Source organism: Centropristis striata, chromosome 20 (genome assembly GCF_030273125.1).
Source record: "Centropristis striata isolate RG_2023a ecotype Rhode Island chromosome 20, C.striata_1.0, whole genome shotgun sequence".
NCBI lineage: Eukaryota > Metazoa > Chordata > Actinopteri > Perciformes > Serranidae > Centropristis > Centropristis striata.
The window spans coordinates 2598139-2624647 of NC_081536.1; the positions used below are offsets into that span (position 1 = coordinate 2598139).

Genomic DNA, 26509 nt, shown 5'->3' on the forward strand with positions numbered 1-26509 from the left:
TTTTTTGGTCATTTTGTGTCTTTTTTTGATCATTTTGTGGTCAATTTGTGACTTTTTTGGTAATTTTGTTTCTTTTTTGGTCAATTTGTTTCTTTTTTTAGTAATTTTGTGTCTTTTTTGGTAATTTTGTGTCTTTTTTTGGTAATTTTGTGTCTTTTTTTTATCATTTTGTGTCTTTTTTTGGTCAATTTGTGTCTTTTTTGGTAATTTTGTTTCTTTTTTTAGGTCATTTTCAAAATGAGAAGGTCAAAAACTCAAAATTTTGCTTGGGAACCATTTTTTTGGGGATTCAGCACCCTTGAAATAAGTAAAGTAGGCCGGTTCCTGACTTGTACCCATAAATGGTCCTCACTTTCACTTTTTGGACAATTCCGTTTAGACTATGACACACTTTCTCTCACGGTGGTTTTGTATCTAGGTGAAGTGTCCCAGGTAGGATCCCCATCCTGTTTGGCCTGTCTTCTTGCTGTATCTCTGAGAACTGGTGCTACATCATGAGCTACAGACATTCAGGGCTGTAATGCCCCTCGGTTGGCACTGGCACACCACTATCACTGACACACAAATCAATACTGGGCTATTTATCCTGACAGCAGCGTTGAGTAACGCTGGAACAATTGCTCAATTCCAGCCGTCCTCGCTGATGAATCTGAAGATACGGCTAATTTCATTCCGTTTCTTCTTTTCTTTTCAACATCTCAGTGTTTCTCCTTGGGCGTCTTTCATTATCCATCTTCTTTTTGTTCTGAGTTTCTATCTGACTTTCCTTTTGTGTCACTGTGTCCGATCATTTGTCTGTTCGTTTATAAGTGATGCCGCATTTGACTTTGGCTGCTGAGGTGACATTGGTGGACTGCACTTTTTATTCTTCTCACTTTCTGTTTAAGGAAACATTGATGCGGCTGCTTTAATGCAGATTTATTTGATTTTCAAAAGAGGATAAATGTGCACAAATGATAGATATAAGGTGGGCATTTCCCATAGCAGCAGGTCACTGACATTTGGAGGCCAGCATTGTTGACACTCAATTTTGGAAATGCACTACAGGTTAGAGCAGTCGTTCTCAACCTTGGGGTCGGGACCCCAATTGGGGTCGCGAGATGATTTCTGGGGGTCGCCAAATCATTTTGGAAGTCAGCTCTGTCTCCACTGTGTTAAAGTGTTCATGTGTTTTAGTCTTTTTGGTCACTTAATGTCTTTTTGGGGTTATTTTGTGTGTTTTTTTGGTCATTTTGTGTGTTTTTAGGTCATTTAGTGTCTTTTTTTGATCATTTTGTGGTCAATCTGTGTGTTTTTTGGTCATTTTGTGTATTTTTTTGATCATTTTGTGGTCAATTTGTGACTTTTTTGGTAATTTTGTTTCTTTTTTGGTCATTTTGTGTCTTTTTTTAGTCATTTAGTGTGTTTTTTTGATCATTTTGTGGTAATTTGTGTGTTTTTTGGTCATTTTGTGTCTTTTTTTGATCATTTTGTGGTAAATTTGTGACTTTTTTGGTAATTTTGTTTCTTTTTTTGGTCATTTTGTTTCTTTTTTTTAGTCATTTTGTGTCTTTTTTGGTAATTTTGTGTCTTTTTTATCATTTTGTGGTCAATTTGTGCCTTTTTTTGTAATTTTGTGTCTTTTCTTAGTCATTTTGTGTCTTTTTTTGGTCATTTTGTGTCTTTTTTATCATTTTGTGGTCAATTTGTGCCTTTTTTTGTCATTTTGTGTCTTTTTTTTGTCATTTTGTGTCTTTTTTGGATCATTTTGTTTCTTTTTTGGATCATTTTGTTCCCTTTTTTTGGCCATTTTGTTTCTTTTTTGGGTGATCTGAACTGTGAGTGTGAGATTGTGTTCAGTGAGCGGGGGTCACCGACAACATGCATGTTAAATTGGGGGTCGTGACTCAAAAAGGTTTTACTACTGCCTTAGATCTTCTAGTTTCATATGATACCAGTATCTCTCTATTTTTTCAGTTTCTGTGGTGCACCAGCTGAAACAGTTCCAATGTACTCCTATGGAGTAAAATAGTCCATAAACTACTAACTGACATGGTGCATTGTGTTGGGATAACTTGCAGCAGTGTTAATCAAACCGCCTGTTTGCATCAGCAACACTCGTAGATTAAAACCGTTGGAGTTTTATGACTCTGATTTGTACTTGTGCTTTCATTTTTCACGAGTGCAGTAATATAGAAGATTACAGAGCTGCTGGCAGCAGACATGCAAGTAAATTAGAAGTCTGTAAACATGTGAAATAAAATGAATAAATCAAGTACCTGTGCAAGTTGGCAAGAAAATGCATTGAACTAAATAGATTTCTAATTAACTGTTGATTTAGTTTGCCGGTGTACATGTACATTAATCTATTTCATTGGCCCAATAATAAGGTAATGTTATATAAACCTTCATTGTAGTTGACAATTTCACCAGCAAATGTCACTGTTATTATTTTTGCACTAGCTGCTGATTAGGGTTGTATTTATCACCTAATTATAATACTTTTTTGTTGTTGTTTAGCAATTAATACCAGTTGTTTTTAGCCGTTAGCCTCCTAATATTGTGTAGTGCTTTTCACTGATTGGTCACAAGAAGTGGAAACATCTTTTTTTTTTGCAACAATATTACACCAGAGGACCTAAGATGAACCTTATGATGCAACCAAACATTGACACAGCTTTAGTACAAAACTTTTTCATAAGTTTAAATCTAATTTGGACATTAGCCTTGTGTCTTTTTTGGTCATTTTGTGTCTTTTTTGGTCATTTTGTGTCTTTTTTTTGGTTGCAACTTGCATATACATTAGCTGGTGCTACTAGCTGCTGTAGCTTAAAAACTCATTTACATTTATATTAAACTTGGAAAGTGAAAGCTAGCAAACTCAGTTAGGCTAACTAACTTCCATTTGTGTCTTTTTTTTTATCATTTTGTGGTCAATATGTGTCTTTTTTGGTAATTTTGTTTACTTATTTGGTAATTTTGTGTCTTTTTTTGGTAATTTTGTGTCTTTTTTTGGTCATTTTGTGTCTTTTTTGGGTAATTTTGTGTCTTTTTTGGTCATTTTGTTTCCTTTTTTTGGTCAATTTGTGTCTTTTTTGGTCATTTTGTATCTTTTTTTGTCATTTTGTGTCTTTTTTTTGGTTGCAACTTGCATATAAATTAGCTGGTGCTACTAGCTGCTGTAGCTTAAAAACTCTCCAACAAGTTAGTAATATAAGTTAACTTACATTTATATTAAACTTGGAAAGTGAAAGCTAGCAAACTCAGTTAGGCTAACTGACTTCCATTTGTGTCTTTTTTTTTTTTTATCATTTTGTGGTCAATATGTGTCTTTTTTGGTAATTTTGTTTACTTATTTGGTAATTTTGTGTCTTTTTTTGTAAATTTTGTGTCTTTTTTGGGTAATTTTGTGTCTTTTTTGGTCATTTTGTTTCCTTTTTTTGGTCAATTTGTGTCCTTTTTGGTCATTTTGTGTCTTTTTTGGTCATTTTGTGTCTTGTTTTTAGTTGCAACTTGCATATACATTAGCTGGTGCTACTAGCTGCTGTAGCTTAAAAACTCTCCAGCAAGTTATTAATATAAGTTACGTTACATTTATATTAAACTTGGAAAGTGGAAGCTAGCAAACTCAGTTAGGCTAACTAACTTCCATTTGAAACTATATAGCTTAGCATGCTAATGTTAGCATTGATTCTCAATAGATAGTGTTCATGTTAGTTCAATACGGCTGAGTCATTGTCGGCTATTTATAAAAATAAAGATTATATGCCCTCAATGTTGTGTCATTTTTTCCCTGCAGTATCAAAAATGTTATGCAAAACCTATTTTTTTCAAGGTAGTGTACCAAATAAGTACACAAGTCAAAACAAACAGGATAATATAAATGTAGATTTTAAACTTTAACTGCTCTAATCTTTCTGTATCTGTCACTTAAATACTGAAATGCTGTATCTTATTGTATCCTATTTATATTTCTACTTCTATTTCCCTGTTTTAACTGACTGTTTTTACTGTTTTCAATTGTGTCTTGCTGTTTTTAATGTTTATGTAAAGCACTTTGAATTACCTTGTGTTGAATTGTGCTATACAAATAAACTTGCCTTGCCTTGAAATGTGTACTTCTTTGCTGAAATTACATTTTGTGCACAGTTGTGTAGAAAAATGTAGGCTATCACAGCAAAACTATCTGTTTCACTTGCTTTCTTGTCTCTGTGTCTGTCACTTTCAGACAGCAGTTGAGAGTTCTAGCTGCCTCACTTCCCTTACCCCAGTGGAAAGAGTTGTGGTTAGTCAGGGGTTCCGATCTAGATGAAAAGGTAAGATATGAAACATGACTGAGCTCAAGCGTTTGCTTCTTGAAAAAAACAAAAACACACAATGCATTTAGAGGGGTGAGAACGAGGTGAATAAGATCCCAGCGGCTTAACCCGTCACTCATCTGATGATTATTTTAACCTCCTGAGACAATAAACTAAGCATTATTAAAAACAAAGCATTATTATAAACCAAGTATTATTAAAAACTAAGCGCTATTTTACTGTAGAACACAATTAATTCACCAGTGTGTAAATCTGTTTATTTCCATACATTTACAGCCTCACTGTAAAAAAAGCCAACTTGTATTTTTTGGCCTAAAACAGGGATTTAAGTTGGTAAAACTTGGAAATATAAATTATTGACATTTAGGGCAATAATGTAAGTTAGCACAACAAAGGAAGCCAGTTGTCTGCTCAAAAACAAGTTGGTGAGTTGTTGTTACTTATATCTTTAAGTTGGGGTTCACAACAAGGGACAATAGTTCTGATAACTCTTATTTCTTTGTTGTGAAATTCTGTCATTAGCGAAAGCTAGCGGCTAACTGATGCTAGCGGCTAACTGATGCTAGCGGCACTGCTTGTTACAGCTACAAGAGTAGCCATTAGCGTATCAATGCTAACTCAAAATTGTGGTCGCAACATTAGCTGACATTTCATAGCGGCGTTACAATCGTGCCAGAGAAATTCAGAGTTGAGCAAACTCAAAAACAAAACTTAAAATATCTAGTTTAATTGTTCAACTTAAAATTTTATCGAAGTTTGTTGCCTTGAAATTTTGAGTTCACCCAACTTTTCTTTTTTTTGCAGTGCTCTCTTTGAAAGAACGATAGCAAAATCTATTCGTTGTCAAATTAGTACTTCCTGATTAGCAGTCGTAGCTTGTTGCTATTGCTAAAAATCTAATTTGTACAGAATCTCACACTACAAACATTATTAAGCACAAATAAACAAGTTTTAACCATAAAATCTGATCAGGTTTTGTACCTGGTCCACTTCTTTCTGGGGATAAGCTGTTGATTGACTTTACCAAGATGCTGCCATCTGATTTTTACACTCCTTGCTGTATTTTCTAGAGTGTGTACTACTGAGGACAACATGTTATAGTTAAGCAGAATGAACCATAAAGGTCCAGAAAACCTAAAATGTAATGTCCACATATGAGGACGCAGGTTCTCAGGAGGTTAAAGCGTTCATTGAAGCTTTTGATCAAAAAGCATCAGAGCAAAAATGTGTTATATTATTATTATATTACATTTTTATTCCTAGGCTTTTTAACACTGTGTGAGTTTTGTGGTCCTCTGTGTCTTTTATTTCTTTTATTTATTTTACTACTTTTAACTACGTCTTTTATTTTATTTTACTATGTTTATCTGTTTGATTGTATTGTTTTATTTATGGCATCATTTTAGATTGATACACTTTTTATTTATTGCTGATTGGTGTATGGAATTGTTTGTTTTATTGTTGATTTTATGTACAGCACTTCGGAGACATTTGTGTTGTTTAAATGTGCTATACAAATAAAGGGGGACTTGATTGGATTGGATTATATGCAACAACAACAAAAGACAGATATATGAAGCACATGCCTTCACTTCACCTAATCTACAGAGCTGCAGCTGAAAAAGAAAAAGAAAAGCACGTGGACTATAGCCTCAAGGTCTGAAGACTCGTCCCATGACAACACTTATAGAAGCTATAGAAGCTCAGGCCAATAGGACAGCCACTGTGCTACTAATGCAGCAAATGAGGAAAGGATGGTGTGAAAGGGTCACAGCTCTGCTAACATGCATTACACTGGTAAAAAGATCTAATGTAATATAGATAGATAGATAGATAGATAGATAGATAGATAGATAGATAGATAGATAGATAGATAGATAGATATACTTTATTTATCCCAAGCTGGGAAATTACAGTGTAACAGCAGCATTACACACAGAGACAATAACAACACAATTAAATAAAAAGAACAACCTAGGCATACTTCAAGCAATAAAATATAAAAATACAATAAAAATACAATAAAATATAAAGTGTCTAAAGAAGGAGTATGTATTAAGGAGAAGAAGAGAATTCCAGTGCAGAATAAATATGAATATACAGTATAAAAATGTTGGTGCTACGAAACAAATAAGGTGCAATGAACAGTGTGCATAAAGAACACAAAGTGCATAGACAGTATGTAATGAACCAGACTATTATTTGTTATTGTACAGTGTGATATATATAGCACATAATGCACTAAATCTAAGCACGACACTTTGTTATGTTATTAATATTATTACTATTATTATTATTATATATACTGTTGCTGCCATTACTATTATTACTATATACTGTAATATACTATATAGAAATGTAAATGATGAGTTTAACCCAGCACGTTATGTAGCATGTGGAGTATCATGAGATAAGAAGAGATGTCAGTGAATCAGCCGAAAGAAACTGTAATATATTACTTTATGGATTGAAATCATTATATATTTGAGGCTGAGTCTGTCTCACTTACCTGGTAAAACTCCCTCAGCCATGTTTTCTGTAGATTGTCCGGCTGGAAAGAAAGGAAAGACGAGACGTTAGTGACATCATTAAGAGGATTTTCCGGTAACATCATCAGAACTTTTTCCAAACGCCAGATGGCTCGCACTGCATCACGTCATTTACCAATCAGGACAAACCAAATAAAAAAACCACACCGACATCTGGAGGCAGCCTTGTTCCACCTAACTGATGATCCAAACCAGCTATTCTCAACCTTGGGGTCGGGACCCCTATTAGGGTCGCGAGATGATTTCTGGGGGTCGCCAAATCATCTGAAGTCATCTCTGTCTCCATTGTGTTAAAGTGTTCATGTGTTTCAGTCTTTTTGGTCATTTAATGTATTTTTTTAGTCATTTTGTGTCTTTTTTGGTCATTTTGTGTCATTTTTTGGTTATTTTGTGTCTTTTTTTTGTCATTTTGTGTCTTTTTTTGATCATTTTGTGGTCAAATTGTGTCTTTTTTGGTCATTTTGTTTACTTATTTGGTCATTTTGTGTCTTTTTTTGGTCAATTTGTGTCTTTTTTGGTAATTTTGTGTCTTATTTGGTAATTTTGTTTACTTATTTGGTAATTTTGTGTCTTTTTTTGGTAATTTTGTGCCTTTTTTGGTCATTTTGTGTCTTTTTTTTGGGTCATTTTGTGTCTTTTTTTGGTCATTTTGTGTCTTTTTTGGTCATTTTGTTTCCTTTTTTTTATCATTTTGTGGTCCATTTGTGTCTTTTTTAGTCATTTTGTGTCTCTTTTTGGTCATTCATTTTTTTCTTTTTTGGGTGATCTGAACTGTGAGATTCTGTTCAGTGACAACATGCATATTAAATTGGGGGTCGCGTCTCAAAAAGGGTTACAACTACTGATCTAAACTGACATGTTTTAAGGTTTCTCTTGGTCAACAAACACATTGTGTTGTCTGTGCGTCCGCCGACAGGAAGTGGCCTTCCTCCAATTAGAGTCTCTTTCTCTCTGGGTCACCAATCGTGTTCTCCGGGGCTTCGACATTTTTTTCTCTCACCTTCATTTGCTCGGCCTGCATCTGTCATTCCTCTCCCTCTCTCCCTCTCTCTTTCTCTTTCTGTCCTCCACTTTAAAAGGCTATTCCCAGACCTGGACTCCATTTGGTTTGTGCAGTGGAAACAGAGACAGGGCCCTGGGCAGTCTACCATTTAAGGAGAGATCTCCCTATGTCGATAACTAGCTCTGATGAACCGCTCTGCGTCTGTCTGTGTGTGTGTGTGTGTGTGTGTGTGTGTGTGTGTGTGTGTGTGTGTGTGTGTTTGAGACTTTGTCCTAACAAAACTAGTCTATAATAAGAATACACATGGGATCTGCAGGCTCTGTGGCTATCTTTAACAAAGCCCCTAATATATTACAGAAGTAGGTGCAATACCCTTGGAAGGCATCAGGGCACAAAGCAAACCAAATATCTAGTCAGTTTAACACCAAATAACTAATAAGTAATGACAAATATGCTTGAGTATGAGTGTTTAGGATAACAATCACCTCTTCAGCTAAGAAAGTTCAAGTCAGTGAACATTTGATCTGATTAATTGATGCGAGACGTCATCACCTAAAAAAGATCGGTGTGTTCTCATCTAAAGCTTATTGGGACAAATCTGATGGACTAGTACACTTAATATTGTTTCCATGAACTTGCCCTGATAATAGTGTATAGAGTATAAGTCTTACGAGAAGTAAAAAAGATTTGAATCTTTGGTCAGGAAGAACTAGAGTTCTAGCGGTTATGAAAACCAACTGTTGTGTACCAAAGCAAGCACAAACTGGAAGCTTGCACTATTTATTTGCAGTGCAATTTGTGCTGAAAAGGCCAAAAAAAAGGGAAAAAAGGACCTATCTCCTGACCAATGGGCAATCCTGATCTTAACCACTCAACGTCAATGCCTGAAGAAGCCAATCAAAAGTCAATCCTCATTGACTCCCATATTTAAATGTCTAATTTTAGAGTAGAAATAGGTTTATATCCTGGTACAACAACAACAAAAAGTGTTTGGTCTGCTAATTTCCCATTCATGACAACTATGAGGGGGTGAATTACACTGCAAAAAAAAGAAAAGTTGGGTGAACTCAAAATTTCAAGGCAACAAACTTCGATAGAATTTTAAGTTGGACAATTAAACTAAATATTTTAAGTTTTGTTTTTGAGTTTGCTCAACTCTGAATTTCTCTGGCACGATTGTAACGCCGCTATGAAATGTCAGCTAATGTTGCGACCACAATTTTGAGTTAGCATTGATACGCTAATGGCTACTCTTGTAGCTGTAACAAGCAGCGCCGCTAGCATCAGTTAGCCGCTAGCATCAGTTAGCCGCTAGCTTTCGCTAATGACCGAATATCGAAAGAGTTATCAGAACTATTGTCCCTTGTTGTGAACCTCAACTTAAAGATATAAGTAACAACAACTCACCAACTTGTTTTTGAGCAGACAACTGGCTTCCTTTGTTGTGCTAACTTACATTATTGCCCTAAATGTCAATAATTTATATTTCCAAGTTTTACCAAATTAAATCACTGTTTTAGGCCAAAAAATACAAGTTAAGTTTAATTTTCATTTCAGCTGTTTGGAATCACAAAAACTAAATACATACATACAGTCAGTGATGTTGCCAAGAAAAGCCGTGGGATTCATAATCGGGCATCCCTTGAGCGTCACAATAAACATTTTTATTCTTTATGTTATGAGAATGACGACAGATTTAAGATTAGATCCTATCATATCACTCACTGTATGGTTTTATCTGCCAACACCAACTGACCCAGACTGGGACAGACCAGATCCAACTTGGTCCGATCAGTCGTCACACCCAAATCAAATCCATAATTGTTCTCAACGGTCTTAATGTGAACCCTAAATGAACTTTTCCTCTGTTGTTAAGGCAGGAAAAATGGCAAATGGTTCCTGTTATATCGTATTATATAGGAGTTACAATAGACCATCTTTATCTGCACAGATATGCTACAGATTAATGAATGCGCTTATTGCCTGCCTGATATACATTGACATTTCCATGGGTACCTAAATGTCTCAAGACATACCAAGTGTGTGTGTGTGTGTGTGTGTGTGTGTGTGTGTGTGTGTGTGTGTGTGTGTCGGCCCAGCCTCAGCCAGATCAGACAGAGCATAGGTCTATATAAGGACATAAGCACTGGACCTTGTCATTAGTCACATGGATGGAGGAAGAGAAAAAGAGAGCGAGACGGAGTCAGGCAGACAGAGGAACAGAAAGGTTCAAACCAGAGTTGCCACCTGACCATCCTGGTACTATTAGAAAGGGTCATACAGTCATTCTGGAAGTCAGTAGTTCTCAAACTTTTTGAGTCGCGACCCCCAATTTAATATACATGTTGTTCGCGACCCCCGCTCACTGAACAGAATCTCACACGCACAGTTCAGATCACCCAAAAAAGAAACAAAATGACCAAAAAAGACACAAAATGACTAAAAAAAGACACAAAATGACTAAAAAAAGACACAAAATGACAAAAAAAGACACAAAATGACCAAAAAACACACAAAATGACCAAAAAAGACACAAAATGGCTGAAAAAAGACACAAAATGACCAAAAAAAGACACAAAATGACCAAAAAAAGACACAAAAGGACAAAAAAAGACACAAAATTACCAAAAAAGGAAACAAAATTACAAAAAAAGGAAACAAAATGACCAAAAAAGACACAAAATGATCAAAAAAAGACACAAAATGACCAAAAAAAGACACAAAAAGACTAAAACACATTAACACATGAACACTTTAACACAGTGGAGACAGAGCTGACTTCCAAAATGATTTGGCGACCCCCAGAAACCATCTCGCGACCCCAATTGGGGTCGGGACCCCAAGGTTGAGAATAGCTGCTGTAAGTTACAGTGACAGGGCGGGTTGAAAGGTGCCAGTCGCTGCTGTTTTACTGTTTGGGGTGTTTGTCTTTTTGGAGTCAGGCACTGCATTTGAGTTGGCGGCTTATTGGCAAAATTGTGCTTCAAAACCAAATTGAAAGAGTTTTGTGTGTGTGTCTGAAGTTAAGATCCTTATCTGAAGTGTGGGATCTCAGCGATAGTACTATCCAGTGAAATGATAGCCCTTGGCGAATCATGCAGATATTTTTAGCTCTTTCCATTGGTTGTTTCTCCCAGGGTTTCTATTAGCTCTGCTCTCAATTTCAAAGGTTTCCTGTGTATCACACTCACATCACACAGACACTCACAGGGTGCTGAACATTTTTTTTTCCCTCCAAGTGTAATGCAAGTGGACTTTGCATGAAACAGCAGCAGCAGACACTAACTTGACGGAGGGGTGACCAGATCACCCTAAAAACAAACAAAATGAAAAAAAAAACACACAAAATGACCCAAAAAAGAAAAAAAATGACCCAAAAAACACACAAATGACAAAAAAACACACAAAATGACCCAAAAAAGAAAAAAAATGACAAAAAAAACACACAAATGACCACAAAAGACACAAAGTGACCAAAAAAGACATAACATGACCAAAAAAAGATACAAAATGACCAAAAAAAAGCTACAAAATGACTAAAAAAGACACAAATTGACCACAAAATGATAAAAAAATACGCAAAATGACCAAAAAGACACAAAACGACCAAACAAAAAGACACAAAATGACCAAATACAGACACATATGACCAGAAAAGAAACAAAATGACCAAAAAAAGATACAAAATTACCCAAAAAAAGCTACAAAATGACCAAAAAAGACACAAAATGACCAAATACAGACACAAAATGACCAAAAAAGACACAACATGACCAAAAAAAGCTACAAAATGACCAAAAAAAAGCTACAAAATGACCAAAAAAGACACAAATTGACCACAAAATGATCAAAAAATACGCAAAATGACCAAAAAGACACAAAACGACCAAACAAAAAGAAACAAAATGACCAAAACAAGACAAAATGAATAAAAAAAGACACAAATTGACCAGAAAAAGACACAAAATGACCACTCAGATCACACAGACACTCACAGGGTGCTGAACATTTTTTTTACCCTCCAAGTGTGCAAGTGGACTTTGCATGAAACAGCAGCAGCAGACACTAACTTAACACTAACGGAGGGCTGACCATGGAGCTGAGGCCATAAAACCATACGGCTGACAGTCTTACAAACAAGTCTCTCATCTGGGGAATATGTGTCCTAGATCAACTCCACGTGGAGCGGAAAATGGAAAAGAGAACAGCGACAGCAGCTTGCTCACATAGAAACCCATCCAGAGCTTAATCAGGAGTGCTCAGATATAGACTGGCCCTTCTCTGATGTGATGGGCTACAGATGTTGGGGGGCTCCGAGGAGGACCGGCGGGCCCTCAGAGGCCGGGGCCCCGGAGAGAAGGTCTAATAGCAGAAGGGAAGGGAGGGCAAACCAAGTCTATATCTGTAACTGCAGTACTTTGCCACCCACCCTCAGCTATCAGAAGTTAATTTGCAGTTAATTAGAAAGTGGGGCTTTACTGTCAGAAAAAAAAACACACAAAATGACCAAAAAACACTAGCCTGGGTATACCCAGACTGCCTTGCGCGCTCAAATTTAATTTCGAACCTCCATCCAGTCTGGAAACCAGGAAGGATTCTTAGCCCTGTTTTAGGGATCCAATCACAGAGCGGGGAGGGACGGCAAGACGATGACGCGTACTACTCGGCAGACGAAAGCTTGTAGTTTTCTTACGGATCCAACATGGCTGCTGCAGACGCGAAACTCTCTTTAGCTGTAGATGGTGTTTTAAATAGTTTAGAGCGAAAGTTGAAAGGCGAAAGGTCTCTCGGCGGCTCCGCTGAGATCACCGGCGTTATGGTAGCGGGGCTATTAGCGCCGCTAGCGGCTAATAGCTAATAGCTAATAGCCGCTAACGGCTAATAGCCCCGCTACCGCGGACAGCGGAGCCCCCAGAGGCCCGCAGCAGCTTGATTATTGCCCATAAAATCAGTGGATGTGTGGCTGAATGACATGAGGGGGAATAAAGCGTGAAAATAAATAATCTTGCAGAAAGCGAGAACTGAAGGAGCAAAGCAGCAAACAACACTCTCTCACAGACACACACACAACAAACATCCATTTCTGTTGCTCTACTACGTCATCTGGTATAACTGATCTGATTGGCTAAGAGCTACCTACAGACGCTTTGATAGACATTCTAAGCGCCCAATAAACGGCTCCGGAGGATCGTAAACCACACCTCCTCTACGGAGAAATACATTGCTAGTTGCCAGACTAGCCCTCATTTGAGAATAGTCTGGTGTTAGCCAGGCTAAAAAAACACACAAAATGACCAAAAATACACACAAAATGACCAAAAAAACACACAAAATGACCAAAAAAACACACAAAATGACCAAAGAAAGAAACAAAATGACCAAAAAAAGACACAAAATGACCAAAAAAGACACAAAATGACCAAAAAAGGAAACAAAATGATCAAAAAAAGGAAACAAAATGACCAAAAAAGACACAAAATTATCAAAAAAAATACACAAAATGACCAAAAAAACACACAAAATGACCAAAAAAAGACACAAAATGACCAAAAAGACACAAAATGACCAAAAAAAGGAAACAAAATGACCAAAAAAAAGACACAAAATGACCAAAAAAAGACACAAAAGACACACCCTGCCAGGGTGGCCCTCAGAGGCCGGGGCCCCGGAGAGAAGGTCTATTAGCAGAAGGGAAGGGAGGGCAAACCAAGTCTATATCTGTAGCTGCGGTACTTTACCACCCACCCTCAGCTATCAGAAGTTAATTTGCAGTTAATTAGAAAGTGGGGCTTTACTGTCAGAAAGGTAAAAATAAACCCAAACCCTCCCCAGCCACTCCTCCTCTTCCTCCGCTGGCACTTTCACTCGCTTAGTTCTCTCCACCTCCTCTCTCTTCTTTGCCCATAACTCTGTTTTTTCAGTTGATGGCCTACTTTTGAGACAGCGTGGAGAACTAAAGAGACTTTGCTTGGGTTTTTTAGTGGAAATCTATTTAAAGTACCAGCCCTTAAAAAGGTAGACCTGGAGTGTCCTTGCTCCCTTGATGAGCATATCCAGAAAGCATCAATTATGGACAAAATAGATGGATAATGAAGACTGCCAACTGTCTATTAGGTCAGTAGTTCTCAACCTTTTTGAGTCGCGACCCCTAATTTAACATGCATTTTGTCCGTGATCCCCGCTCACTGAACACAATCTCACACGCACAGTTCAGATCACCCAAAAAAGAAACAAAATGACTAAAAAAAGACAGAAAATGATCAAAAAGGACACAAAATTACCAAAAAAGACACAAAATGACCAAAAAAGACACAAAATGACCAAAAAAAGATACAAAATGACTAAAAAAAGACATAAAATGACATTAAAAAAAGGAAACAAAATGACCAAAAAAGACACAAATTGACCAAAAAATGATCAAAAAATACACAAAACGACCAAAAAAAGACAAATTGACAAAAAAAGACACAAAATGACCAAAAAAAGACACAAAATGACCAAATACAGACACAAATGACCAGAAAAGAAACAAAATGACAAAAAAAAGACAAAATGAATAAAAAAAAGACACAAAATGACCAAAAAAAGATACAAATTGACCAAAAAAGACACAAAATGACCAAAAAAAGACACAAATTGACCAAAAAAAGGAAACAAAATGACCAAAAAAGACACAAAATAACCAATAAAAAGACATTAAATGACCAAAAAGACTAAAACACATTAACACATGAACACTTTAACACAGTGGAGACAGAGCTGACTTGCAAAATGATTTGGCGACCCCCAGAAATCATCTCGCGACCCCAATTGGGGTCAGGACCCCAAGGTTGAGAATAGCTGCATTAGGTTATGTCCACTCCTATAAAATATAGGTCAGTGTTTATAAACCATGACATAAGCATCAAATCATTTATTTGAACACAAACACACTTAGACCGTGCTTTCTTCTTCTTCTTTTTTTCTTTTTTTACATTTTTATCACTGTTTTTTGATTTGCAATCTTCACAATAAAAGAGTTCTTCTTTTAACTAGGACAACATCACAACACGGAGGACTGATGATGTTGTCTTGTGACATATTTGCAAATGCCTGATCTTTGAATTAAACAAATACAATGCAAAGCACTGTAGCTTGGAATGAACAACAACAACATGTGGTGGCACACTAAGGAGAAGTAAAATTCTACAATGTAAATGACCTTGGGCATCTTGTTATTTCCAAATAATTCAAAGCATTACTTGCTACACCTTGGAGTATATACGCCTACATGTCTTCTGGGTTTGTTTACTCAATACAAATACAAATAAACTTTTTATCTTGCTCACGCCTACTAGTGTGCTGAGGTTATGTGATATCAACATATGCCAATAAAATCGAGGTTACAGTCATATGCAAATAGAAACAAACCTTTAACAAACACACATGAACTATTCGTTTTTCCAAAGAAATTCATTACCTTGTCAATAGGGCTGCTATTTTTGCGATTGTTCTTCACGATATTACAAAATACTTAAAAAGATATAGAAAATATGTTTTTTTTAAGTCTGTATAAATAAATAAATATCTAAAATGTAGTGTGAAGTGCAAATCTCAACAGTTGCCAAATACAAAAACGTTTACTCTTGACTCTTGAGTATGAGCAAATAATAAAAAAATAACCATTTAGGGGGTTTCGGGGGCATATTTTAATGACATTTTGTAAAGGAGAATAAAGGTTCTTGTATGTTTTATTTAAGGCATCTTATTTTGACAGTCTTCTTGTAAGTTCTGTGGTGGATTCTGTTAACACACGTGCTCTTATTTTGAAAGCTGTGAGATGTGTTTAGCGACAGAGAGTAAGTAGCTTTTTGTGATTAAAACAACTTTAATTGTTAGCCTTACGCCACTACATCAAGAAGTGGGAATGTTGCCAATATCGTGATATGCATTTTTTTTAACCATAAAAAAAAATACCGATATTATCGTAAACGATACGATATGGCACACCCCTACTTGTCAATTACATACAGTGAAATGTGCCATGTGGTAATTTAGCTAGCTAGCAAGCTAACTAATAAGGAAAGTTTCTTTAAAAAATTTGAGCCGACAATGTGGGCTGTGTGCCAACTTAGCATTTTAAGTCAACAATTAATATATCAAAGACGTGTTTTACAATACAAAATGAATGGAAACAGATTAAATGCTCAACCTGGCTACATCCCGCCTAGTAACAGCTGTGTTTTCATGGATCCCACTGCCCAATCAGCTTTAGAGACGAAAAATTGGTTGTTGTTCCAGGCTGTAATGTTTATTTCTGGTATTTAAGTATGGATGTCTATGAGGATTGACTCGCTTTTGGAGCCAGCCTCTAGTGGCCAGTTGAGGAACTGTAGTTTTTGGCCATTCCACATTGGCGTCACTTTTCAGCAACCCAAATAATAACCAGTAGCATAAGTTTTACATGCAAGAAAATAGCAAAAGTATCTGTTTGACGGAACTCCAGTAACATATATACACTACCGGTCAAAAGTTTTAGAACACCCCAATTTTTCAGTTTTTTTATTGAAATTCAAGCAGTTCAAGTCAAATGAACAGCTTGAAAGGGTCCAAAGGTAAGTGGTGAACTGCCAGAGGTAAATAAAAAAAGGTAAGCTTAACCAAAACTGAAAAATAATGTACATTTCAGAATTATACAAGTAGGCCTTTTTCAGGGAACAAGAAATGGGTTAACAACTTAACTCTATGGAGTCTTGGGCTATTTTGTCCATTTTTGAATTCTTTTCATGTCTTTTTTTGTCATTTTGTTTCTTTTTTTAGTCATTTTGTGTCTTTTGGTGTCTTTTTTTGTCATTTTGTGTCTTTTTTTGGGTCAATTTGTGTCTTTTTTTAGTCCTTTAGTTCAACATAAAATATGATTTTGAATCTTTTTTTTTGCTTTCAAAACACTATCATGCTCAATAAAGAATTTTAAATGTTGCAAATGTGCATTAATTTCAGAGTACACTGAGACATTAAACTGCATAATTTTCAATTAAATTCTGGAAAAGTTGGTGTGTTCTAAAACTTTTTTGTGTGTGGGGGGTTTTTGTACGTTATTTGAGTTAACTGACTCAAACCACAATTAGGCTACAGCAGAAAACATGCTATATTATTTAATTAGGACACTAAATGACCCCTATCTGCTAAATTAAATTCCGGTGTAAGGTGTGGTGGCCTCTTTGTCATCAGGAAGTAATGAGTAAAAACTTGCATGCAAATGTTACGAGAAGTTAACTCTGACTAAATAATTCTCACAAGCATCAGTATACACTAGTGGCGGTTCTAGACCAATTTTACTGTGGGGGCCAAGGAGGGGCCAGTGTTTAATCAAAGGGGCACATTAGCACATGAAAAATGGCAAAGATGATATTTAAGCATTCAAAATCTGTCCACAGAAGACATAAAAAAGACAAAAAAAGACACAAAATGACCAAAAAAGACACAAAATAACTAAAACAGACATAAAAAAGACACATCAATGATACCAATGACAAAAAAGACACAAAATGACAAAAAAAAGGCACAAAATAACTAAGAAAGACACAACAACAGACACAAAATGACCAAAAAAAGACACAAAAAGACACAAATGACCAAAAAAGACACAAAATGAGAAGACAGAATAACAAAAAGAAACCCACAGAAGACATAAAAATGACCAAAAAAGACACAAAATGACCAAAAAAGACACAAAATAGCTAAAAAGACACAACAACAGACACAAAATTACCAAAAAAAGACACAAATTACCAAAAAATGACTTACAAAGACACGTAAAGACATGAAAAGGATTCAAAAATGGAAAAAATAGCCCTATAAGACTCCATAGAGTTAAACTATTATACAATGTACACATTCTGGGTTCCTTTTGTGTCCAATGAGATATTGTTTGAACAATTTGACACAGGGGCCACAGCAGGGGCCAAAGGCTTCTTCACAGGGCCAGTGGCCCCTGTAGGCCCCTGTGTAGAACCACCACTGAGTATACAATAGTGGGAATGCTAGCATGCAATCTGAATCATGCAAAATGTACAGTATTGACCAATCCCTTTCCTTAAATTTGCCATAATAGTGTATGTGACTAAACCAGTGATGAGTTGAGCAGAAGTCAAAGCCTTCAGGTTGCCATAGAGCAGGGGTCTCAAACTCAAATTACCTGGGGGCCGCTGGAGGCAGTATCAAAATGACCAAAAAAAGACACAAAATGACAGAAAAAAAACAAAATTACTTAAAAAAGACACAAAATGACCAAAAAAAGACACTAAATTACTAAGAAAAAGACACAAAATGACAGAAAAAAATAAATTACTTAAAAAATACATACAATGACCAAAAAAAGACACAAAATTACTAACAAAATGACCAAAAAAGACACAAAATGACCCCAAAATACACAAAATTACTTAAAAAGACAGAAAATTACTAGAAAAAGACAGAAAATTACCGAAAAAGACACAAAATTACTAACAAAATGACCAAAAAAGACACAAAATGACCCCAAAATACACAAAATTACTTAAAAAGACAGAAAGTTACTAGAAAAAGACAGAAAATTACCGAAAAAGACAGAAAATTACCAAAAAGACAGAAAATTACCAAAAAAAAAAAACCTTTCTTTTTGTTAACGCCGTCCTAGAAACAAATGAAACAAAGCTCCAGCTTGCACAATAAAGTGACCTTCCACACACAACCCGGTAAAGTGCCATTTAAATAAAACTCACATTAAACTTTCATATCAAGGTGAGGGCCACAAAATATCGCCTCGAGGGCCCCAATTGGCCCGCGGGCCGCGAGTTTGAGACCCATGCCATAGAGCCTCAGAGGTCGTGACCCTAAGTCTACACTCTCTTCTTCCTCTTTTGGGTCTTCAGTGAAGCATTCTTTGGCTAATAGCGTAGCAGCATTCCTTCTCCCATCTTGGTATTACAGCAGGTCGTTTAAACCGAGGCTGGTAGGGAAATTACGTCAAGGCCAATCCCGTTAAAGCCCCCTGTGGCGATCTGCTGGGAACACATGGCCAGCACATGGGTTTCCTCCTTCTCCATCTACTTCTTCAAATAATCCTCACGCTGTTTCCTCTTGGCCTCAATTTTCAACTACAATATTTTCATTAGGGTGGTGCTGATCTCAAGGTCCATCCATCCATCCACTGGCTGTTATTTTGTGCTATTCTCTAGTTCCCAGCATGCAATAACCAGCTCTCATGGCGGCATGGGGTAAAAGAAACACGGTGTGAAAAATAAACGGTAACAGCGGTTCCCAAACTTTTTTAGCCGTGCACCCCCTTCTATGTCCCAACTGGGTTGACGCACCCCCAATCCCCCACACCTTCAAAAAAAACAAAATGCAATAAGATTTTTTATAGCCATATTAAAGGTGGAGGATGATGACAGGCTCAGGATAAGAGGCAGAAAGCAGATCAGTTGGGACAAATGCTATAATATTTTGAGTTGAACAAAAATTGCAGCAAATTTAAATGAGTGTGGAGTGAACACAACCCCGTCATCATAACACAGGTTGGAAAAATGATACAAGAACAAGAAGATAACTTCTTCTACGCTTCATTATGAGATCAAAAACAAGCAAAAATAGATGCAAAAATGACCAAAGATGACACAAAATTATCAAAATAGACACAAATTGACCAAAAATACATGTAAAAATTACCAAACAACCAAAAAATAGATGCAAAAATCACCAAAATAGATGCAAAAATGAAGAAAAAATGACACAAAATTGAATAGCCTGTATTTATTAATTAATTAATAAAACGTCTTTATTGTGTGGGGGGAAAAAAATGTAATTGTGTCATTATCAGACCGCCATTACATTTTTCATCTCGCACACCCCCAGGGGTCCACGCACCACACTTTGGGAATCCCTGCTTTACAATAACCATCATTTATAGATGGTAAATAGACCATTTATAAATGGTAAACAGATAGTTTATTAATGTTTAATCATCATTTATAAACCGTATATAGGCCATTTAGAATGGTAAATAAAAAATGTATTAAATTTGAACTATAATTTATAAATGCCAAATAGATGGTATGTTAATGTAAGTTGATAGTTACTTTACCATAAACAAACAATTACATTATAATTATTAGTTTATTAATAGTTTTGCACTCATAACATTTTTAACACCATATTAAGTATATAAATGATTTATATTTATATAAATGATTATTCTTATAGCTTTAAGAAATTGTTTGAAAACATTTAAAGATTAAATATGTATAGAATGTTGTAAATGGTTAATAATTGGTTTATAAACCATCTATAAACATCACTTAGATGGTTGTTGTAAAGTGTTACCAAATAAACTTCAAGTCTAAATGACCAAAAAAAACACACAAAATGACCCAAAAAAGAAACAAATTGACCAAAAAAACACACAAATGACCAAAAAAAGACACAGAATGACCACAAAAGGCACAAAATGACCAAAAAAAGACACAAAATTACCAAAAAGACACAAAATGACCCAAAAAAGACACAAAATGACCAAAAAAAGATACAAAATGACCAAAAAAAGAAACAAAATGACCAAAAAAACACACAAAATGACCCAAAAAAGAAACAAAATGACCAAAAAAACACACAAATGACCAAAAAAAGACACAAAATGACCAAAAAGACACAAAATGACCCAAAAAAGACACAAAATGACCAAAAAAATATACAAAATGACCAAAAAAAAGATATAAAATGACAAAAAAAGACATAAAATAACCACAAAATTATAAAAAAAATACGCAAAATGACCAAAAAGACACAAAACGACCAAACAAAAAGACACAAAATGACCAGATACAGACACAAATGACCAGAAAAGAAAAAATAAAAAAATAAAAAATTGTTTGAAAACATTTAAAGATTAAATATGTATAGAATGTTGTAAATGGTTAATAATAATTGGTTTATAAACCATCTATAAACATCACTTAGATGGTTGTTGTAAAGTGTTACCAAATAAACTTTGCTTTGCAGCATGTAGCCTCCATAATTGAAAAGAGAAAGAGAGAGTGGAGATGAGGAGTCTTAAAAAAGCAACGGTTGCTTGGTTACACCTGGCGCTAATACCAGACACACACACAGGTCTACCAAAGAAAAAAAGCCGCATTTGAGGTAAGAACTTATAAACCAAGGTAGAATACAGTACGCCTCTAATGTGGTCGTCTATTTCCATCTGAGCCTCTAACATACAAACAGGTGGACCTAGATCTGAAGAGAATCAGACACATGGCTGAAAATAGAGCAACCTTCTGCTCACGTGTTTTTTTTAAACATGTACAGTCCGTGAATGGTGAGAGATGGATGCTTTTAAGTGGAGAGCATGACACACGGGACTGAATGATGTGGGCTGATGAAGAGTATTTCTGAATGGGAGCTTCTGAAGGCTGAAACTCTGTGCCAATGTTCAATACTACACAAAACACAGCAATGAGGAGGAAAACATTCCAACATGGGTTGTTTACAATCTAATTAAAATTGCATTTCTACTTATTCATGTTGTGAAATGTTGTGGGAGGATAACGTTGTTATTCTAGCAAGGGAAAAAACTTTCATTGCAATATTCAAAGGCCTCTCTTGACCTCTGACCTCAAGATATCTGAATGAAAATGGGTTCTATAGGGTTGTATTTATGCTAATCCCATGCCCAAGCCGTGCAGTTTTGCTTATTCAATAAAACGTGTCATTTTCAGCTATTGGTATTTGAACATTTCTGCATATTTGAGTCCCTAAACCAGACCTGGGCATTGGGCGGCCCGCGGGCCACACCGCAGTGCTTTTATTTTGAAAAAAATAGCAAACATTAGCATTAGCACTAGAGCTAACAAGCACTTTTACTATATTTAAGACAACAAATATAGCCACTAATATATATGACAGAAGAAAATAAACTTTAACAAACCTTGTTCCTGTCAGCCACTATAGAAGCCTTTTGATACTTTATATCAACTTTATATGAATTACGACGCACTCATTATTTACAGTTCGTTTTTTCATTTAACCGTTCTACCGGTTATTTCCTGTCACTACCTTTCAAAATTAAAGCACCCGTTTTACACTGGACGACACCTTTTCAAAATAAAAGCATCACAACATTGTAAAACACCTTGAAAATGTACAAACATGAAAAACAAGCTATATAATACAAAAACATAAATATGAACCTTGCTAAAGGTCATTTACAGTTGTGTTTAAAAGAAATGGAAAAGTGATATAGTGATTGGAGTATTTACTACTTTTTACTGCTATATTTGATTTACTCCACATTAACAGTCTCATCATAACATGTGTTCCTATCAGTAGCAGCTCAAAACCAGATAATTTACTATATTTTATAAAGTGATTACATTAATATTGAGCAGAATTTAGTTCCGAGTTTTGGTCCAGCCCCTGCAACCTCCGTGGTGTTGGTCATGTGGCCCCTTGGGGAAATTAATTGCCCACCCCTGCCCTAAACAGTCTTGGAATTGCGTAAATTGCTGTGTTGCAGTGCTGAATGTGCATCTCAAAGTTAGTCTTCAGATGATTAATGCCACTTCTATGCAGCATCAACTGTTGACTTGCAAAGCTTAAATGGGTTAAACAAAAGGGGCCTTTTTTTTCCATTTATAAAAACTGATTATGGAAACCTAAAAGTCTTGGTATGAGTGACTCAGCAGTAACCAAAACCCACATTGGCAGCGCCCAAACAGATTAGTCTCCTTGTTTGCTTTGAAGCAATCCGTCTCACCTCTTATTTTCAAATTATCTCAAAAACCTTGTGACTTTGTCAGAATGGCTTTCCTCAGAAATAGAAAAACACTTTCATGCAAAAATTAATGCACAAGTGATGTCCAATTGGTGTAGTTTAAGGCCTGGTAAGAAGAAATGGACCCTTCTTCCAAATAATAACCACCTCATTTGCCATGCAAAATGAGAGAATGAATCAGACATGGCTTTTGTTCATAGAGTGCTAGGAATGCTTCTCCAAACAACCACAGCTCACAAAAACATATTTTTCAAAGAGAATCCCTTGACTGCTTTGATATCGCTCCAAGCTAAATGAATACAGTCATAATAACAGAATTGTATTCCCTCGCATCCGACACAAACAACCTAATCAACAACAAGTTGCTCGCTCTGAGGTAAAACTAGACAAAGAAGCAGTGGGCATGCAGCAGAGACTTTCACGTCAAATTCTGGAGTAATTCAAAAAATATATGTCAAATGACATACAATTATATTCCCTTATATGTGAATAATTCAAAACTGAATGTGTCCATTTCTAATTCTTCATATATTTAGAATATTATTCACTTTTTGGTGTGGTAGTCCTAAAATGTGTCCACCGGTGCAACAAAATAAAGAATGTCATTATTAAATTCAGAGAATGTTGGACAGATAAGATAGATAAGCCCAAGGCATATTAGTTATGAATATTTTTTATCAATTTACATTATTTTCAATGATCAATCAATGTAAATTGATAAAAATATTCAGATCAATACTTAAACTGCGTTGTACCAAAGGACTACCTTAAGACGACCAGTTCCAACACTGCACGGAAATAGTAATATTATGAAAATATTTGAGACAGAAGTGATCTGTCTTTTTTTGGTCATTTTGTTTCCTTTTTTTTTTGTCAATTTGTGTCTTTTTTTTAATCATTTTGTGGTCAATTTGTGTCTTTTTTTGTTATTTTGTGTCTTTTTTTGGTAATTTTGTGTCTTTTTTTATCATTTTGTGCCTTTTTTGGTCATTTTGTGTCTTTTTTTTAGTCATTTTGTGTCTTTTTGTGTCATTTTTTTTGGTCATTTTGTGCCTTTTTTAAATCATTTTGTGGTCAATTTGTGCCTTTTTTGTAATTTTTTGGTTAATTTTGTGTCTTTTTTGTCATTTTGTGTCTTTCTTTGGTCATTTTGTGTGCAGTCCACCTGCTCCAGAGATGTCTTCTGTCCTTCCTGGTTCTGGAAGGACCCCTCTCAGTAATGGGCTGGTCACATTAATGCCTGTTTTATATCGACATAATGGCGTTTTGCTCCAGAAGGACACCAGTTTTGCGGACAAAATGTAATGTGTCATATTAACTCTACATAGGGACCTTAACACTTATATCCTCTAGATTCATTAAGTAAACACTCCTATGACATGCATTCAAGTATTTTAATGTATTTAGATTAATTTTTCATTAAATTACAGTTGTTTTAAGATAAGTAATGCTACCTAGGACAGTTGCACCGGTGGACAAATGTCATGTTGAAAACAGAATATTTGCATAGTTGAAGAACGATACTCATTGTTTGCAGATGGATTACATGTAGAAGAATGAACTGCATATTAAAACATTAATTTTAATGAAATATTATCAAATTTTAGTAATATTTGTCACTGGGAACACAAAAATTGAGCGTCACGTCAGCCACCCATTTTGTGACCCTGGTGGCAAAGCTTCTCCACAGACTATCAGAAAGGAGGTTATTGGCTTTCAGGGGAATGGGCAGCTGACTAAAAATACCTTGAAAGATGGAGGCCATTGACTGAGGGAGGGGATCTGAGGAAGGAGAGCAGCTGGAGACCCAGCAGGGGGATCGGTCCCTTTCCCTGACAACTGGATGACGCTGAGGTGTTTTATACAACTCCACATCAAAAGGGCCCATTATGGAATTAATTAGAGCAGACCCACTCTGAGAAAACTCTCAATTAGACCTCTTCTGGCTCCTGGGAGATCTTTCTTATGGAGGTATGCAGTGGTGGTTCTACACAGGGGCCTCCAGGGGCCACTGGCCCTGTGAAGAAGCCTTTGGCCCCTGCTGTGGCCCCTGTGTCAAATTGTTCAAACAATATCTCATTGTACACAAAAGGAACCCAGAATGTGTAAATTGTATAATAGTTTAACTCTATGGAGTCTTATTGGGCTATTTTACGTGTCTTTGTACGTCATTTTGTGTCTTTTTTGGTCATTTGTGTCTTTTTGTGTCTTTTTTGTGTCTTTTTTTGGTAATTTTGTGTCTGTTGTTGGGTCTTTTTTAAATTATTTTGTGCCTTTTTTTGTCATTTTGTGTCTTTTTTGTCATTGGTGTCATTGATGTGTCTTTTATGTGTCTTTTTTGTTATTGTCTTCTCATTTTGTGTCTTTTTTTGGTCATTTTGTGTCTTTTTTGGTCATTTTGTGTCTTTTTTTTCCTTTTTATGCCTTCTGTGGGGTTTTTTTGGGTTATTCTGTCTTCTCATTTTGTGTCTTTTTTGGTCATTTTGTGTCTTTTTTGGTCATTTGTGTCTTTTTGTGTCTTTTTTTGGTAATTTTGTGTCTGTTGTTGGGTCTTTTTTTAGTTATTTTGTGCCTTTTTTTGTCATTTTGTGTCTTTTTTGTCATTGGTGTCATTGATGTGTTTTTTTCTGTGTCTGTTTTAGTTATTTTGTGTCTTTTTTGGTCATTTTGTGTCTTTTTTTGTCTTTTTTTTTTTGACATTCAAAGATTTTGAATGCTTGAATAACATCTATGCCATTTTTTCATGTGCTAATGTGCCCCTCTGATTAAACACTGGCCCCTCCTTGGCCTCCACAGTAAAATTGGTCTAGAACCGCCACTGGAGGTATGATAGAGGCTTCTGTATGCTTCAGAATAGGTTCCTGTTGGATTATCTAACCCTCCCCTGGCCCATTTCAATGACTATCTTGTCCCTCTAGCACCAGTCAAACATCAAAAGAAAGAAAACGGCTTGGAAATCACAATAAAAATACAAGATTCAATTTTTCTTTCATGTATTCATTTGAGGACAATTACAGTCTCTTCATCAGCCTACACACTTTCCCCTCCACTGCTACTTAAAGTATTATGAATATTTTTTATACAGCTGACTAATACAAGTCTCTAAAGGAATCCTTGAAAGAGCACTTTTCAGAAGTTACAGTGCTTTTCAGCATTTAGCAAAACATGAAATGTGAGAGTGGCCGTTTTGTTTCATCTCATGATATTTTTATCTCGTATGTAATAGAGCAGCTATTCTCAACCTTGGGGTCCCGACCCCAATTGGGGTCGCGAGATGATTTCTGGGGGTCGCCAAATCATTTTGGAAGTCAGCTCTGTCTCCACTGTGTTAAAGTGTTCATGTGTTAATGTGTTTTTGGTCACTTAATGTCTTTTTTTGGCCATTTTGTGTCTTTTTTTTGGTCATTTTGTGTCTTTTTTGGTCATTTTGTTTCCTTTTTTGGTCATTTTGTTTCCTTTTTTGGTCATTTTCTGTCTTTTCTGGTCATTTTGTGTCTTTTTTGGTCATTTTTGTTTCCTTTTTTTGGTCATTTTGTTTCTTTTTTGGGTTATCCAAACTACGCATGTGAGATTGTGTTCAGTGAGCGGGGGTCGCGGACAACATGCATGTTTAATTGGGGGTCGCGACTCAAAAAGGTTGAGAACTACTGTAATAGAGCACAAATTATTTGTTTGGAAGCCAATTTTATCAGCTGATATTGGCCTTTTTTTAACAATATACAATTCAGAAAAAGATGCTTGGGGAATTTAGAAATGTTCTCATCATATATGTCATCCAGCAGAGCACAATGTGACTTACAATCCAGAGCAACCTCTGGGTCAGAGCAGTGACGCAAACCTGAAAGTAAATCCTACATTCCATCAAAAATTC

General features: G+C 35.8%; 1 protein-coding gene across 2 annotated transcripts in view; it reads right to left on the reverse strand.

The window, feature by feature from the left end:
* The window catches only part of LOC131993238 (inositol polyphosphate-5-phosphatase A), a 310981-nt gene that overhangs the window by 218669 nt on the left and 65803 nt on the right, over positions 1 to 26509 (reverse strand). For both annotated transcript variants that reach the window (XM_059359041.1, XM_059359042.1), the window contains exon 2: positions 6808 to 6849. In XM_059359041.1, coding sequence (XP_059215024.1) covers positions 6808 to 6849 — 42 coding nt within the window. The remainder of the gene's footprint in view (positions 1 to 6807; positions 6850 to 26509) is intronic.